Source organism: Cicer arietinum, chromosome 8 (assembly GCF_000331145.2).
Source record: "Cicer arietinum cultivar CDC Frontier isolate Library 1 chromosome 8, Cicar.CDCFrontier_v2.0, whole genome shotgun sequence".
NCBI lineage: Eukaryota > Viridiplantae > Streptophyta > Magnoliopsida > Fabales > Fabaceae > Cicer > Cicer arietinum.
Genome location: NC_021167.2, coordinates 6,456,489 through 6,475,247, shown reverse-complemented (window position 1 = coordinate 6,475,247; position 18,759 = coordinate 6,456,489). Strand labels below are relative to the sequence as shown.

Genomic DNA, 18,759 nt, shown 5'->3' with positions numbered 1-18,759 from the left:
TGTGGGTTGATTTTTCATTCATTCTCAAAAAGAAGATGAAGAAGGTTTGTGATCAGAAGAGTTCTATCTCGAACTCAATCAACAACCCAACAAATTTTCAAGGTTTGTTGATGGATTTCATGGTTGATGGGTTTTGATTTTGATTTAAAAGATTGAAGATTTCAACATGGGTGTTGAATTTTTTTTTAATTTTTTTGATTTATGATATAGGGTTGGATTCTAGAAAGGTTGGGCAAAACAGAAGAGCGTTAAGCGTGATTAATCAGAATCTGGTTGTGGAAGGAAGATCTTATCCCTGTGTTGTTAACAAGAGAGCATTGTCAGAGTAAATTTTCAATCAGAATCTGGTGAATTTATTTTGTTTTTGGTTTTGGTTTTGAATTTTTTTGTTTTTGTTTTGTGGAATTACAGAAAAAATGAGGTTTATGAAAAGAAGCAAGCAGATCCGGTTCATCGACCCATCACTAGGTGAGGATTTGATGATTAGACCCTTTTGTGTGATTTGAATTGTTTTCTTTGTTGACCACAAAAAAGACAATGAAAAGTGTTTGATTTTTGTTCTCTTAGAAACCAAATCAGGAATTATGAAATTGTTGTGTTATTTCAATGCAAGTTTTGATAATATGATGGATTTATCTTGATTTGCTGTTAATTTAGGAGGTTTGCTGCAAAAATTGCTGGCACACAAAAAACTCAGGCTGAGGTAGAATCTTTTATTCCTTTGTTGAAATTTTGCTGCATTGTACTGATTCTTACCTTTTGACTGAGATTTTGAGTTTTGGGGTTAATTTTTTAATAGGGAACTACCAAAAGGTCAAACTTGGAGAATTCGAATCCTAATGGATTTGGAGAGTTTATATTTGTTGATGATGAACACAAGCCAGTGGAAGACCAGCCAGTGCCAATGGCTTTAGAGCATACAGAACCAATGCAGCATAGTGAATCAGATCAGATGGTATTTCTTCAATGAGTTGTTTTATTTATTAAATTTAATATAATTTAATTTCAAATTTTAAATTTTAAATCCATTTCAAATTTTAGTTGGTGACTGTCAAATAATTGGCTTTTATATTATAGGAGGAAGTTGAGATGGAGGATATTATGGAAGAGCCTGTTTTAGACATTGATACCTCTGATGCAAATAACCCTCTTGCAGTCGTTGAATATATTGAAGATCTTTATGCTTACTACAGAAAAGTTGAGGTACATTTGGAATCAATAGTTTGGAACATTTGTCTTTCTATTTTTTTTATTTTTTTATTTCAAGGTTCAGTTCTAATTTTTCAATAGAAGCATTTATTGTGTTTTCTCTTATAATAAATTCAAAACATTATTCATTATATTGAATCAGCGTAAACCAATTTATACTCCTGAATTCTCTCACTAATTAGAACATATTTCACTTTTATAATTTTGGAAATCTAAATTGATTTCAGAATTAAAATATGGCAATGCTTTCCAATGAGATTTCAATAACTAACAGCATTAATTATATGCAGAATACTAGCTGTGTCTCACCAAATTATATGGCACAGCAATTTGACATTAATGAAAGGATGAGGGCCATACTGGTTGACTGGCTGATTGAGGTATATTCAATGCTCTTTCTTAATCACTATGCCTTGCAATTTGCTAATAACTTGCCTCTTGGATTAAATGTTTTTATCATTAGTTTTAAACACCACACGGTGAGCACTGTGTGTGAGTGTAGTAAACTCTGCGTGCCCAGTTCTATAACTATATAACTAATCATCATTAATAAGATCATTAATTTTCAATTCCTCCGAAATATTGTTAATGCTAACTTGGTTTGCTTGAACCTTTCAGGTGCATGACAAATTCGACCTCATGCATGAGACATTGTTTCTCACAATTAACCTTATAGACAGATTTTTGGAAAAGCAGTCAGTGATTAGAAAGAAGCTTCAGTTGGTTGGCCTAGTGGCAATGCTTGTGGCATGCAAGTATGAAGAAGTTTCTGTGCCTGTGGTTGGAGATCTAATTCTTATATCTGACAGAGCATACAACCGAAAAGAAGTTCTGGAAATGGTAACATTTGTTTGCTCGCTTATATTGTGACAACCTTTACATTTATAGCATTTGTCATTGCAAGGTTTAAAATTGCAGAAGATACTTTGCTATTTCTGTGATAGGAGAGACATATAAAACCTTTATATATTGCGTTTGCAGACATTTTTTTAAAACCCTGATCACAAGTAATTGAGATCTTTGTGCAAAATTTTGCAGGAAAAGATTATGGTGAATACTTTGAAGTTTAACATATCTGTGCCAACCGCATATGTTTTCATTAGAAGGTTCCTAAAGGCAGCTCAAGCAGACAAAAAAGTCAGTACTCATAATTCTGCCTAATATTTTTTTTTCATCACACTAGCAAAATCATAATTACTAATTTTGTTTTGCTATATTCCTCACAATGAACAGCTTGAAATGCTAGCTTTCTTCTTGGTTGAGCTATCTCTTGTAGAATATGAAATGCTGAAGTTCCCTCCATCTCAGCTAGCCGCAGCCGCTGTTTATACAGCTCAATGCACCATTTATGGTGTCAAACAGTGGAGTAAGACATGTGAATGGCACTCCAACTACTCAGAAGATCAACTATTGTAAGTTCAAGTTTTTCATGTTCCAACTAAACTAATCTAATAGTTCTTCTTCAAGTTCAAAGACTATTTGTGGGTGTAAAATAATTGTACATCCAATCATATTTCACGTATAGATATTTGTTGAGATATATAACAAAGTGACATCATCATGAGATATGACTAGATGTACTTACAAAAATTATGTTACACAATTAGTGTTGGACATAGCCTTTAATTAAACTTTAGTGGTTTTTATTTTCATTTATTTATATGCTTAATGATGATGTATGTACTACTTGTTTGTGACTTACAGAGAGTGCTCTGCATTAATGGTTGGTTTTCATCAGAAGGCTGGGACAGGGAAACTCACAGGGGCACATAGGAAGTATTGCACATCTAAGTTTAACTATACTGCAAAATGTGAACCAGCAAGTTTTCTTCTGGAGAACAAGTTGTTGTAGCAGGCCATGAATAGGTTAGCTACTAATGGAAACAAACATTGACTTTCATAATTGGGTTAAGAAGTTGCACATACAAGCAACTTGGGTTGCAATGGGGGGAGGGAAATCATTTATAGGATTCTAAAATCCTCAGTGTTTTACTTATATGTTCTCTTGTTATTTCTCTGTAATGTTCTGATTGAACAGAATTTTAAAAAATTTAAACTGTATTTCTGATGTTCCCATTGAACATAATAATGGAAGAAATATATACAAAGTTTTCAATAATTCTCCAAGTATTTTGATTAATTTTCAATCATATCATGGAATCCTCACACTATCAAAATTGTTGTTGGAAGAGATTTCTTGTAACTTGTAGTTATGGAAATTTCTTGTAATTTGCTTCTCAATTTTGTTCATCAATGAATCCGTGTAGATTGAATCATATTAGTTGAGTTACATAGATAACAGAAAAAAAAGTTAGAGAAAATAATAATTAAATAATATATAATTTTAAAATTATAAAAGAAACATTTTTTCGTGCCTAAATATTTGTCTAAATTCTTGTGTCCACCGAAGAATTAATATTTTCTTCTTTCCTTTTTGCCATAAGTATGATAATTTGATGATGAAGTTGATAGTTTGTTCAGAGTATTCATTTTGAAGTTGATAATTTGATTATGAACAAAAATTTAGTGATGAAGTTGATAGTTTGTTCAGAGTATTCATTTTGTTGATAAATGTGCAGAGTCTGTGAATTAAAATGCAATATCAATGTGGGATGATTCAAACCCATTTTATAGTGGCTCACCAAATGTAGGTCTAAATGTAGGTCTAATCTCATTTGAATTTTCACTAGTGTTCCAAAAAATTGTCCTCCATTCCGCACATCTTCTACTATGTATTTCTTTTTAACTTCTCTAGAGCTAACATTGTATTTTACCAGTCTCACGAGACTTATACAATTACTCAAGTTTTTATGAACTTGAGGATACAAATTGAAAATGTGTTTCATTGTTTGAGATTAATTTACCACTCACTAAGATAATATTGTATATATCACATATCAATTTACCATTCACTAAGATAAGGTAGTAATATATTGCATTCAATAAAGTTGATCCTCCGAGAATGATGTTGAATGAAGAGAATGATGATGAACTTTGAATACCTTGGATATTTTTTTACAAGTGATTCTCTTATTGTTTGAAGTTGAGGACTTGTGTATTTATAGAGATGTCTTGGAGCTTTAAAATTATGGACCAACATAAAATTATCGTTTGGGACTTGTTGAGTTGTCTAGTCATTTTGTTGAGGACTTATGTTCATGTTGTGAGGATGACTAATTTAGCATGTCCTCAAATTAAGTTGAGTATGAGGATGATTGTTACTATTAGAAGTAATATATAGCACATGGTTATAAACCCACACGTGTCAAAGCTATTACTTAATAATAGTAGCTTCTAACTAATTGAAGCTTCTAGAATATTCTTTTGGAGGTTGTTAGATTCAATTAGTATAGATTAGTTATCAATATAGTGTCAATTCATTTAGATTCAAAGATTCAGCTACAATGATCTTTATCTATAAATAAAGATCACACTATTGTAATCATTTAAACAATTCAATCTAATAAAATCAGTTTTCATATTAGATCAATTTCTCTCTCAATCTCGTTTCATTCTATATGTTTACTTTCAGTTGTTCTTAACTTTAACATGGTATCAAAGGAGAAATTAGGGATCAGAGGTAGTTGCGACGACAAATTTGTCGTCGAATTCACAGCAAGGCTTATGAAGGTGTCTAAGCGAGGTTAACGACAGCTAGAGGTCTCTTGTTCTTCTCAAGGCACATCACACGTGCGAGTAGAAACGACTCGAGTTCGTCCAACGAACACAAATCTTCTTTGCTAGAGACAAAAACAACTACAAGATTGTAATCTTCAGGTAGGGCTTCAAGAACGATTTCGATGAGGAACATGATCTCCAATGGAGATTAAAGATTCATTCATAGTATGAACATGAAGGATGAACTTATTAATTTTAAGATCTCCTTTAGTGAGACTGCACAATTCAGATCTAAGTTGACGTGCCCTGGTTGTGAGTAACGTATAAATGACATGATGAATTTCTTTCCAAATCTGCCATGAATAGGGACAATCAACAAGTTGCCTGAGGATCAAATCATAAATTGTTGAAAGAATCCAGGTACAAACGAGAGCATCTTGTTGCTCCCACTCCAGAAATTGAGGATTGGTGTGATTTTTAGTGCGATCAATTTCTGTCAAGAATCGCATTGGAGCTAAAGGTTTAGTGATGAACTTTTGAAGCTTGTGACCATAAATCATTCCATCAACTTTTTGTTTACATTGCTTGAAGTTCTTATGATCAAGCTTAATATAGGTGATATATGAGAATCTGACAAGAGAAGAAGGAAAAGTTCTTAAGGAGCCAAGAAATGGATTCGACGAAGCCATTGATAGGCACATGACCAGATTAAAAAAAAAGCTCTAAGATACCATTGATAAGCCTTGTCTGCGAATTCGGCGACAAATATTTTGTCCCAACTACCTAAAAACCCTAAATTTCCTTCTGGTATGAGTCATGTGAATGCAAATAACTCCTATTATCAAGGCTATGGCTCTCGCAGTGGTCGTAATGGTTGTGTACAATGTCAGATTTGCCACAAGTTTGGTCATGATGCCTATTCTTGATGCAACAACGATCTCCAATTCCACCTCAATTTGGTTGCCCCAACCCTATACTTGTTAATCCACGTTCTTTCCATCATGATGCTCTTCTTACTGGTGTTGATTTTGGTTTCAACAATCAATGGTGTATCCAGACTGTAACAACCCGACCCTTACCATTACCGACACTGTTAATCACGACATTCTCGCTCCCTTTTTCCTCTCCGTAGGAAATAACGAGTTTTTGTCTTTCGTAGAAATCGAATCCGGTACCTGGGGAATAAGTACCACCGTCCATTCATTCCCACTACCAATTTCATCATATCACACATGATGCCTCCAATTTGGGAGATGCAGTTTCTTTACCTAGATCTGATCATGTACTTATAGGCAATGGTCAAGGTTTGTCCATAAACTCAGTAGACAACATGCATTTTCCTTCTTCAACTCATCCTAACACCAATGTTATAGTCAAGAATCTTTTAGTTGTTCCATCTATAGCCAAAAACTTAATTAGTGTTAGTAAATTTGCACGTGATAATGGAGTTTTCTTTGAATTTCACCTCACCTTTTGTATTGTGAAATTACAGGCTTCTTCAGAAGTCTTGCAAAAGGGAAGTGTTGGAGTAGATGGACTCTACAAGTTTGAAAATCCCCTTTACTTAGATTCCAATTTGCATGTCAATAAATTTGAGACAAATATGGTTTATTGTACGTTTTACCTATTGCATATGTTAGCACAATTCAAGCAATTTAAATCTATGGTGGAATTGCGATTTAACGGTAAAACCAAACTGTTCAAAGTGATGGAGGGGTTAATTTTGTCCTTTCACCAAATATCTTGTTGATTTGGGAATTATGCATGGTTTTACCTGTCCACACACTCATTATCATAATGCATTGGTTGAGAGAAAGCATAGGAGCTTAGCGAATACTGGTCTCACATTGTTGGCACAAACTGAATTTCCTTTCAAATTTTTGGAGCATGCGTTTATTACTGTTGCATTCCTCATCAATTGCCTACCAATACCTATTCTTAACAATGTGTCCCCTCATTTTCTTCTACTACACAAGCATCAAAGTAACAAGGATCTGAAGGTAGTTGGTTGTGTCTACTTTCAACTCTTAAGAAAATACAGCCCTAAAAAACTTGCATTTAGATTCTAAGAGTGTGTATCCATGGGATATTCTTCATCATACAAGGGGTATGAATGTCTAAGTTATGATGGGATGATTTACATCTCAAATTTTGTTTTATTCAATGAAACAAGGTACCCTTACTCTGAGTTGTTTTCTAAATCATCAATTTCATCACAAGTACCATCAACTCCATCATCATGGTTGCCTCAACAAGTTACACAATTTGTGCCTCCAAATCCCATCACTATAAACAATATTAATAATTTAAGTCCATCTACTTCTGATTCCTTAGCACTGCTAAATCCATCTTCATCTCGTACTTCATCACACAAGCCTATTTCTACCCTTGTTTCAATTTCAAGGACTTCTACACCTAGACATGTAACTCTCTCCCCCAACATTTATCTTTCTCCAGACCCAATTCCTAGTGCTACTTCTAGGACAACAGCTTATGCGCTTAATATATTCCTATCAGAATCCATCATAAAAAATACTCATCCTATGCAAACTAGAGAAAATAATGGAATTTTCTTGCCAAGGTTATACCGTACTCTTATTCTCACACACCTAGAACCTACCCATTGTACAAGAAGACCTTGTTGCTCCACAATGGCTAGCATAAATGAAAACTGAATATGTTGCCCTCATTCAAAATAACACTTGATCTTTGGTTTCCCCACCTTCTAGTCGTAAACCTATATGGTATAAATGTGTGTTTAGAAATAATAAGTATAAGGAGAAGTAACTAAAATATCACTAGAAAAGGGGTTGAATAGTGATTTCTCTTTTTCAAATTTTATTTTCAAATGGGTATCCTCCATGTGAGGATGATAGATAAATTTTAGAGGATATATGTTTAGAACTGAAGACACACACATATTTATACTGGTTCACCCAAAGTAGGTGACGTCTAGTCATCATTCACTTGTGAGTATTTTCTTTATGGATCAAAAAGGCATATCCTTTGATGATGTTCTTTTCACTACGTATTATCTTAACCTCACCAGGCTTACATAAACAATTTATCTTCTTGTCTCACTGACCTTATATACATGTTTTGAAGGCATATCCTTTGATGATGTTCTTGATGATATACATGTTTTGAAGATTTTTATGAATGGATCTTAATAACTAAAACTGAAATATACTTTCAAAAAGAATGATCCAAATCTATATTTAAGATTTGTAGAAAGTATATTCAGGGAGTGATGAGAATGTTTTAGCACAACTTTAATATTTGATTGTGAATTGATTTTCATGATCTTCTGAAGATGAGATCATCTCAATTTATACAAGTCATGAAGCTTCAAAAATGAGATGCAACAAAATATATCCGTTGGAGATTTAGAAAATTGCCCTTTAATTTTATTTGGAAATCCAAAATTGCTCTTCCAACTTTGTCCTCGTTTTCAGTACACTAAGAGGATGAGTACACGTGGTCTATCTTCAAATTCGATCAATATGAGAATGAACTCTTTATTTCCTCTGGATGTGACTATTTCTTTATATTTTTCCTTTTCCCAACAGTTTGGAGTAGTGTGCCTTATGAGGATAACTAATGAACATGGTTGATCCTCAGTTTTGTGCTGCCCTCTAGGATTTGTACATGTTTAAATTAGTACTTTTAATATTTATAATTCACAGTTGATTGTCCTTTTTGCTCTTTTTGATTATTTTTGGATATTTGAGACGCTTAAGCTAAATGCAGAATCATCCTCACTCAGAGGATAAACTTTCATCTGATCAGAATTTTTAATAACATGTTTTAAGATAATACACTCAAGTGGACTCATTAGATAACACATATAATCAGAGTCCTTAATCTTTAAATAATTTTGTTATCATTAAAACATTGAAGATATATTTTATCTCAACATAAAGCATGTCTTGTGGAATGGGAATTTCATCAACAAAATGGATCTGACTTCATTGAAACAATTTTTCCTTGTAGTAAAACTTGTCACTGTTCGTACTGTTCTTACTATTATAGTCTCAACAAATGGCCCATTCAATAAATTAATGTAACTACTGCATTTTTAAATGGTGTATTAGAAGAAGAAGTATACATGTGCAACCTCCATATTTTGAGGCTTAAGACAAAACATTGGTGTGTAAGCTTAACAAAACATTATTGGCCTAAAACAGGCCCTAAGGACATGGTTTGACAGACTTAAAAGTTCTCTCATTCAGTATGACTTCATTGCTAGTAAATGTGATCCTAGCCTCTTCATTCTACAATCCACATCGTTTACATTAATGACTCGTTTACGTTGATGATATCATTCTTACTATGAGTTATATACCCCAAATTCAACGACTCATTACCAAACCTTATGAATTTGCACTCAAACAACTGGAAAGCTTGGATTATTTCCTTGAATTGAGGTGACTCACTTACCAAATGGTTTCTAACCTCTCTCACACCCCAAATATATACGTAACTTATTGGCCAAGGTACATATAGAGAATCCAAAGGGAATGTTAACACCAATGGTGTCCAGTAGCAATCTTTCCAAGTTTGGGTATGATAATGTGTCTAATCCAACCCAATTTCGCTCTATTGTAGGAGCATTGTAGTATGAAACATTTAATACACAAGAGATATCATTATATGTCAATAAAGTAAGCCAATTTTTTTCTCAATCCCTTGAAGACCACTGGAAGATAGTCAAAAGGATCACGTGTTATCTAAATGGTACCCTGCATCATGGTATTCTTCTTCAAGAAACACCTATGCATCAAACTCTGTCCTTGATAGCCTTCTATGACGCAAACTGGGCATCAGATCCAGATGATCATAGGTCCAATTCAGGGACTTGTGTGTACTTGTGCCCTATTTTTATTTCTTGGTGGTCCAAGAAACAACCTTTAGTTGCACACTCAACAACAAAGGCAAAGTACATGAGATTGGCACAACTTGCAACATAAATTATTTGGATAGAGTCATTATTGACTGAGCTTCATTGCAAGTTCAAAACTCCTCAACTTCTATGCGACAACTTAAGCATTGTTTCTCTTGCACATAATCTAACTTTTCACTATCGTACCAAGCACATGAAACTTGATATCTTCTTTGTTAGAGAAAAGGTGTTGAATAAAAGTATCATTGTCTCTCATGTTTTATCTCAAGATCAATAGACATATGCCTTAACAAAACCTCTTTTTGCCACTAAATTTCTAATCCTCTGTAACAAGCTCAGAATATTTGACAAACACATCTTAGTAAAACCACCCTCAAATTATAAGAGAGAAATATTAGAGATAATATATAGCACATAGTTATAAACCCATATGTGTCAAAGCTCTTACTTAAGAGTCTTAAACATTGTGCATATCTCATTAGTACACCAAATTTGTCTTTTTAGACTTTTATGGCCGTTGCACTTTCTAAATATGAAAAAGACATTAAGTGAATATCCATCCTTAAATTTTAGTAATAACATTTGTCAACTTCTTCAGAGTTTTTATGATAATTTTTGGTCCATGTACTTTTATTGAGGTTCTTTTTTGTTGATAATTTATCAAATTCAGTGTAAGAATTTATGATTTTTATGAGGTAAGCTTCTCAGGGAGGATAACAGGTAAAAACACTCAAAGTACACAAGTCAGAAAACACATAAGATCATAATTATCTTAATCCTATAATTTGTAATCTTGAAAACATCAATAATAATAATAATAATGTAGTTTGTAATATTCAAAACATTAAAAGAGATTTTGACTCCACAATATATCTTAGGATGACAAACTCCTTATAACTATTATTTGGTTTAATTGCATTGTTGGATTCTTTATTTTCACCAAATTTAGAATTAGTCATCATATTATAAAATTTTATAGTTTTTGTCTTCTTCTCATATTTTTTTAACTAAACAAATAATAATTTAACATATTTTAAATTACATGACATACAATTTCATATCTAGAATTATCTGAATGGATTAATTATTTATATATTATTAATTAATTACAAAAATGAATCTTTTTTAAGTTGAAACTAAAGGTTTTTGAGTGTTTTATTGCAATTTTATGAGTATTAATATGTGAACATCATCACATCATAAGTCACTTCATTTAAAATATGTCACATCACCATTTTTTAGTTGAAAAATTTAAGAGAGTGATCAAAACTGTTGAATTTTAAAATAGATGGGTTAATTCAAAGAATTGATGAAAATAAAATGATCGAACCTACAATTAGGTTTTATTATTCTAATTTGTGAGTTTAATTTCAAAGTTGTGAATAATTTTTTTTTATACTTATGTAGTATATTTTTAAATCTTTGTAGCATATTTTCAACTATATTTCTTTCCACTCAGACTTGCAGTTTTGACAGAGCCAAAAAGATTAATGTGAAGAAGTTTAAGATGTTTATTTATTGAAATTGTATTTTTTTGAGTAAAAACTACTTTTGGCTTGTTTTCCTTTATCACAAACTTCACATATCTTATCCTTTTTTAAAAATGATCTTTGGAAGACCTTTTGATAGGTCAGATATAGATAATTTTGAGACAATGTTCAAACACATATGACCAACCCTCTAGTGCCAAATTCATTGGTCCTTCTCAATGTGGACATAAAACATAATTCATCTAAGTGTAAGACATATAAATTCTTTTTTTCCTTGATCTAGAGAAAAATGTACTTCTCAAGGATGATTATTCTACCTCACATATAATTGGTTTGCATATAACTTCGAAATATCGCAAAGTTAACATATGTTAGCAAGTTAGGTATCAAACATTATATATTGAACATTCTGGATCTTAATAGATTCTTTATTACCTATGATATATGTTCCTTTAATTTGAATTTTCTCATTATTTTCAAAAGTCAATAATCCTCCATCATTTTAATGTAGAAACATCTCTTACTTTATCATTTTCCTGTTTAGGTATAAAGAAATATTTATTTTATTTTATTTGAAGAACTTCTAAATCCTATTTTAACTTTATCAAATATCCAAACTTATCATTTTCTAATTTTTTGAAATGTCTCGCTATCACCAAACTTTGATTCTCTAAATTTTGACCGCGTCAACTCTTTAGACTATATCTTACATTTAGATTTTAATAAACATATTATTTTTCAAGTAGAATGAAAATAAGATAAGACATATCTTAACGAGGAGTTAAGATATGTAATTATTTTCTCTATCAATTTCTCATCTCTATTAGTATAATTTTGTAATGCTTTGAGATATATTAAAAATATTTAATCTTATTAAATCACATTAATATTTTCATAGTCTTAAAACTATGATAAAAAAATGAAAAATAGAGAATATTCTAATCCTAAGTTGAGTTGGATGTTACTAATATCTAATTTGAGGTTTGGTAGAGCGCCGCCAGGTTTGGAAAAACGCAAAGTTGAAGTCCAAAGAAAGAAGAATGTAATAATAACAACAATATTTATTTAAGTAAAATGAAGCAAGAAGCAAACTTCACTCCCTCTTTCCTAATCACACCAACTCAGTCTCACCAACCACTTTTATCTTATTGTCATGCTCGAAACGATTGTGACATGTTACTGTGTGGATTCGAATTTGTTGTGGACTACGTGTCGTATTTAATGTAGGTGAATTTTGTAGGTAAAATAAATACAGAATGTTATCAAATTGATATTAAATGACGTGGATTTAGGATGATTTCCCAATAGATAAATGATGTACTAGGCGATTTTTTTTAAAAAAAATGGTAAAAAAAAAATGGATTAGATGGAAAAAATGTTACAATTAATTGATAAGTAAATGAAGAATCGCCATAAAAAAATGAATTTATTGATAAGATTGAATTAAATTTTAATCTAAAAATTTAAAAAAGAGATTTAGTTCACTCCACAATTTACATTCGAAAAATTCTAATTCATTTTAAATTTGTCTCAATAATTTTACAAACACATATATTATGGTAATACTATGTCTAAACTTAAATGAGTCATAAATGACACTATTTTCTAGACCTATATTGAGTTTACACTATATTTTTTTTAAATAAACTAAATATAAATAAGTAAAATATATTCACTTGCACATGACATCAATTAAATCTAAATTAAAATTATTACAATTTCAAATTAAAAATTATTACAAATTAAATTACAATAAATAAAGTTCATCGTGATTTTTTAAATATATAGATCATTTTCATACTCTTAAAGTTCTTATCACTAAGTTTTCGTCGTTTCCATCGTATGTATTCTCTTTGTTTTTTTATTATAAGATTCTTTTGACAAAATTCATGTAAAAAAGTAGTTGGAACATCAAATTTGTTAAAATTGTTTTATTTTATTTTTACATGTATTTCTATAATTATCAGTATCATAAGTGGAGAAAATGAGTATACACTTAATGAGAATTAAATAGAGATATTTTTGTAAAAGAATTCATTAATAAAATTTCAATTTAAAAAATGATCTTAATAATTATATTAAGGGACACATAAATATAAAATTTACGTCTTATAAAAAAAGGATGGAGAAAATAGTATTAGTGTCATTTTTATTCCTATTTTCCCATTTGTTCAAGTTTTCTCTCCACAACTTTTGCAAAATTCTATCTTTCATAAAAATAGTAAATAATCGATTAAAATTCAATTTAAAATAATATATACTTATAAGGGATAGTTATAATTTTATTAGGGTCAAAAGATTCTATATAGAGGTGTATCTTTCTTGTCCTTCCATTATATTTAGATGAATTTTTCTTCCAATCGATATGATTCTTTTTTCCTTTTATTTACAAGATTAAAAACGAAACAATTTTTACAAAGATTTTTAAATTGAGAATATGAGATGAACTTATATCATATCAATCTTAAGAGTGAACTCGTTCGAATTTTAAATTTATTTCGAGTTTGATCTATTGACTAATTTGAACACAAACAATATTAACTAATTATTTCAAATAGTATTTATTTATTAATTATAGAAACTTGTTTTACAAGTTTTTGTGTGGTATAATTTGTATTTATTACACTTATTCTTAAGAAAAGATTCTTTTGTATAATAACAAAAGACTCTAATTTCAACTCATTGCTTTCTTAATTGTGGTTGCCAATCCATCATAGGCTACTCCCCAAGCAGTACTTAACTCCTCACTCCACTTGTCTCCTGCCACTTCCTTTATTGTTTTCAGCAATGCTTCTTTAACCACCTATATAGCAACAAAAATATATTAAAAAAATTATTAGTGGTTTTACACTTAAAAAATAGGTTAATGTTAAAAAAAATTATTTATTGAATAACATATTTATTTTCATATATAAGTCTAATAAATATTTTTAAATACCATTTCATTATATTTGCATATAATAATATTGTATCTTATAATGTTATTTATTTATATTTTTATACCACAAAATGAGGATCAACAACTCCCTTCTGAACGTGGATGGCACCCAATGTAGCATCTCCCAAGGCTACTTCTCCTTTTGTTCGAAGTTGAATAGCTGAGTCGTGCACCTATAATTCAAAAAATATAAATTTCATATGACATATTATTTTTATTACTAAAATGTGATTATATTATAAAGAAGAAAAATATTAATTCATCTTCAAAGTTTAATTAAACATTCATCTTAACTAGTTAAAATATAATAAGACTTATTTTTTTGTTATATATTCAATACATTTGGATGTATTGTTATGCAATTTTAGTCCTTTGTATTTTAATTGTGCAAATTGAATTCGGTATATATTTCATTGCATTTGGTCTCTAACCATTAATCGTCTAAATTTTAATGTTATTAGCCAATATAGGTTTGAGTTGGTGCAGACTTAAGTTTATATATACGATCAAAGAAGTATATTTTGGCGATTTGATCTATTGATCAAAATATACTTTGGTCATATAAGCTTGATCAAATATGAAATTCCATTAGTTAAAACATAATAGACTATCACATGGTCGTCGTAAAACCATAGCTCAATTAATAAATATCGATATTATTAAGTTGGACGTTTTGACTCGAAATTTCACAATTGTATAACTTAATTATAGTTGAATTTATCATATCTTCTAAGATTAAAAAAAAAAAGCTATCACATGTCGGCCTTTGTGGCGGCCTAAACCCTCAGGGAGAATTTGTGGCGGTCTTAACCCCTACAAACACTTAATTTTTTAATAGCTTTAACATTTGTGGCGGTCTAAGCTCTCACAAATTTTGTGGCGGACTTTTCCATCACAATTTTGTGAGTACTTAAACCCTCACAAATGGTAACAAAAAAACCAGCTTTTGTGACTATTTTGACCGCCACAAAATTTTGTGACTGACTTATTTGTGGCTGCCTCACAAATGTGTCTGTTGTGACTGTTTTTCTACCTTTGTGAGAGTTTTTGACCGCCACAAAAACTTGTTTTTTTTGTAGTGGTCACCCTTAAAACTAATCTTAAAAATTACTTGTTATTTTGAACTCTATTTATGTAATTCTATTATATGGATCATATTAATAAGAAATTAATTTCAATATATTATCGGTGTAAAAAAAATTACACTATCGATCAATCACAAAAATTCAATTTTATAACTTTTAAGTTATATGTTTTATATATGATCATACTTTAAGACTTCTAGTAATCCAACTAATGTGATTGTCTGATAGTTTTAAAAAATCATATTGTTTGTGAATATAAATTAAATTTAATTAATAAACAACTAATATCAAAATTTAATAAAAACAAAATATACACGTATATATAATATATCGTTGTAGAACCTATATTTCAACGTAAAATCTATATTTTCCACTAGTGTGTTATTAATTTTAAGAGTAACACCAACATTGAATGAATAATAAAATGAAGAAAAAAATTTGTTTGATTTTAGAATGCACTCACCAATCCAAAAACTTTTTCAGCATGAGATTGAAGTTTTGGACTATACTGTACTCCAGATGTGTCCTTTAGAAAAGAGAACAATTCCTTTGCTGCAGGTGCTTTCTCCAATATACTATATTTTAATTAAATTACTCATGTTAATTTACTCCACTATATTTATTAATTAAATTAAACACAAATTACATAAACAAAACATGACCATAAATATTTTGAGAGAAAACTTACAAAGTGTAGAACAAAACACTATAGTGAGGAAGGTTTTGTTTAAAGGACTCATATGAGCTATTGACTAAAGCCTCTTGGTTCTCAGTGAAACTCATATTTCTCTTTTTCTTTTTCTTTGTTTCTCTCTTTTGTTATTTGTATCTTGCAATGTAATAATTTTACTTTCAATACTTGTTTATATAGAAATCTAGGAAGGTGTAAAGAGGTTGGATCAATTATATATAATAAAAAAAAAAGATGGAGTTTATTTAATATGATTTTTTTAAGAATGTTGGCTTGTGGAGATGGCCATTGCCATTATTAAGAGACACGAATATTTTTCATAAACTAATAAAAAACAATTAATTAAGGTTAAGAAAATCTAAATACTTGTAATATAACTTTGTTTTTTCATTTAATCTGTGTAATCATTAATCTAATGAAAAATGTAAACATGTAGCAACATCTTTTATATTATTTTTCTTCCAAAAGAATGTTTTATTATTCTATTTAATAAAATCTCGTGATGACCCTATTAATAAATAATAGTTCATATTGTTAGAATCATCATTGAACTTCTTGCATTAATAATATTGGAAAAATATATATAATCGAAGGTTGTGTTACTATTTACTAATTAACATTCGTCGGGATATAATTTTGTTAAATTTCTTGACATAAAAAAAATGAAGAATTCTACAATATAATAAAGACGTGAATAATTGTAAAAGGATAATAATATAAAGGAAGCAATTAAGGGCTTATACATGAGATATCTGAATGAAATAGAAAGAGTTTGTTTGTTACAAATTAAAAAATAAATAATTTCGATATTCAATAATTTAATTGTATTTTTTAGATATTTGTAAGACAAGTGAAAATTATAGTGTTTCTTTATCATAATCAAAATATTTTTTAAAAATAAAATAATCTATCGAAAATAATTTTCAAAAAAATCACCCTCATAAAAAAAATGACATTATTTTTCTTTCTTTTTTCTTTACTAAATTAGGTATATATCCCTCAATTTTTGTTTTTATTTTCTTTTTAAATTTTTTTTAAGTTAAACAAATGTAGTACAATAATTTTTCAATTATAATTTAAAGAGATTAATTTTTATGCGATTAGTTATAATATAATTTTTTTACATATGTAGCCAATCAAATCAAATCAAAACATAATGTCAACTAGGTTAGTTTATTTTTAAAATATTTTCACAAATATCTACCTAGTAAATTATAATTGGATATTCATGTATATTTGTTTTTATACTTTTAATACATACAATCAAACCCTAAATTTAATTTATATTTAATAGAAATTGGTTGTAAGTGGGAGTATTGTATACAATAGGAACCTAACAATAACAAAAAAAGGAGAGAAGTTTAAGGTTCATCTTGTAACAAAAAAGTACTCACAGTAGGAGGAAATTTACTATGATGAGATATTCTCTCTAATCATTAAACACATTTCTATCAGGGTCATGTTAGTTGGTCGAAAAATACATTTTGAGTAGATGGATGTGAAAACAATCTTTTTTTCATAGTAATCTAGACAAACAAATTTACATGGAGCAGTTAGATAATTTAAGTGATATCAGACAATGGAAACTAGTATGTAGATCGTGGAGGTCTCTGTATGGTCTAAAGCAGTCTTCAAGACAGTGCTACAAATACTTTGATTCCTATATGCTTCATATTGACTACAACATAAGTGAGTATGATTGTTGTGTTTATGGTAGAAACTTTGATAATGAGTCTTTTATTATTAATTTTTTTTTTGTTACTGCATGTTGATGATATGTTGATTGTTATAAATCATTTACATGACATAAATGAACTGAAAACCATGTTGCAAAAGAAGTTTGACATGAAGGACACATGTGACGTTAACAAGATTATTTGCATGAAAATTTAAAGGGATATGAGTGCAAAAAAATTATGGCTATCTTAGCAAAGTTATGTTGAAAAGGTGTCGCACAAATATTACACGAGTAACGCTAAGATTGTGAGTACTGTATTGGTGAATAACTATAAATTTTTATTATATTTATGTTCAATGATAGATGCAGAAGTTGAGTATGTGTCAAAGATTCCTTATGTTAGTGCTTTTGGTAGTTTAATTTATGTTATGGTTTGCACTAGACCAAATTTGGCAAAAGGTGTAAGTTTATGTACAAGTTAGTTAAGCATCATTGAGAAATAGTCAAGTAGATTTTCAGGTACTTGATGGGTACGATATCTTGTTTGACAGTGGACTGATCCTTCAAGTGTGGGATATGTTTATTTAGACTATGTGACTAATATGAATGATAAAAGCTGTACGACAAGATATGTCTCTACTCTTGCATAAGAATTTATCTGTCGAAAATCGCCAATTCAACATATAATGGTTATGTCTACAATTGAAGTAGAGTACACGATAATAGTTGAGGTTGTCAAAAAGACTTTATGGTTGATAAAATTAGTGAGGGAATTGGATGTTGAACATGACAGAATTCAGTTGTACTATGGCAGTTAAAATGTTATTATTTGGCAAATAATTGTGTATCACGTCAGGACAAACCATATTGATGTGATGTTTCACAAGATCAAAAAGCTATTTGCATATGAAGAAATATTACTTAAAAATATCCATAATTAAAATAATGTTATGAATATATTGACCAAGTCAATCATCATATCCAAGTTCAAGCATGGCTTGAACTTGTTACATACTTCTCATTGTTAAACAAGACTTGTAACCCAAGTTGTCACGATACTAATATTTATTTATGTGGAGATTGTTGAGTATGACTTGTTAATATTTGTTTCTCATTTTGCTTTTTTATTTTTTATTAGTTGTTTTTA

General features: G+C 29.8%; 2 protein-coding genes across 2 annotated transcripts; one reads left to right on the top strand and one right to left on the bottom strand.

Moving 5' to 3' along the window:
- The first annotated feature begins 6 nt into the window (after positions 1 to 6).
- LOC101492824 (G2/mitotic-specific cyclin-1) lies at positions 7 to 3,336 on the top strand. Its single transcript, XM_004512195.4, has 11 exons — positions 7 to 102; positions 211 to 325; positions 412 to 468; positions 658 to 703; positions 800 to 955; positions 1,078 to 1,203; positions 1,500 to 1,589; positions 1,828 to 2,049; positions 2,248 to 2,346; positions 2,443 to 2,621; positions 2,914 to 3,336. The coding sequence occupies exons 1-11, from the start codon at positions 36 to 38 to the stop codon at positions 3,059 to 3,061; spliced, it is 1,305 nt and encodes a 434-aa protein (XP_004512252.1). The 5' UTR covers positions 7 to 35; the 3' UTR covers positions 3,062 to 3,336.
- A 10,429-nt stretch (positions 3,337 to 13,765) lies between these two features.
- LOC101492492 (leghemoglobin 6-like) lies at positions 13,766 to 16,092 on the bottom strand. Its single transcript, XM_004512194.4, has 4 exons — positions 15,932 to 16,092; positions 15,707 to 15,818; positions 14,224 to 14,331; positions 13,766 to 14,023 (listed from the first exon to the last, which is right to left on the bottom strand). Exons 1-4 carry the CDS (start codon positions 16,024 to 16,026, stop codon positions 13,895 to 13,897), a joined length of 444 nt encoding a protein of 147 aa, XP_004512251.1. The 5' UTR covers positions 16,027 to 16,092; the 3' UTR covers positions 13,766 to 13,894.
- Positions 16,093 to 18,759: the final 2,667 nt, after the last annotated feature.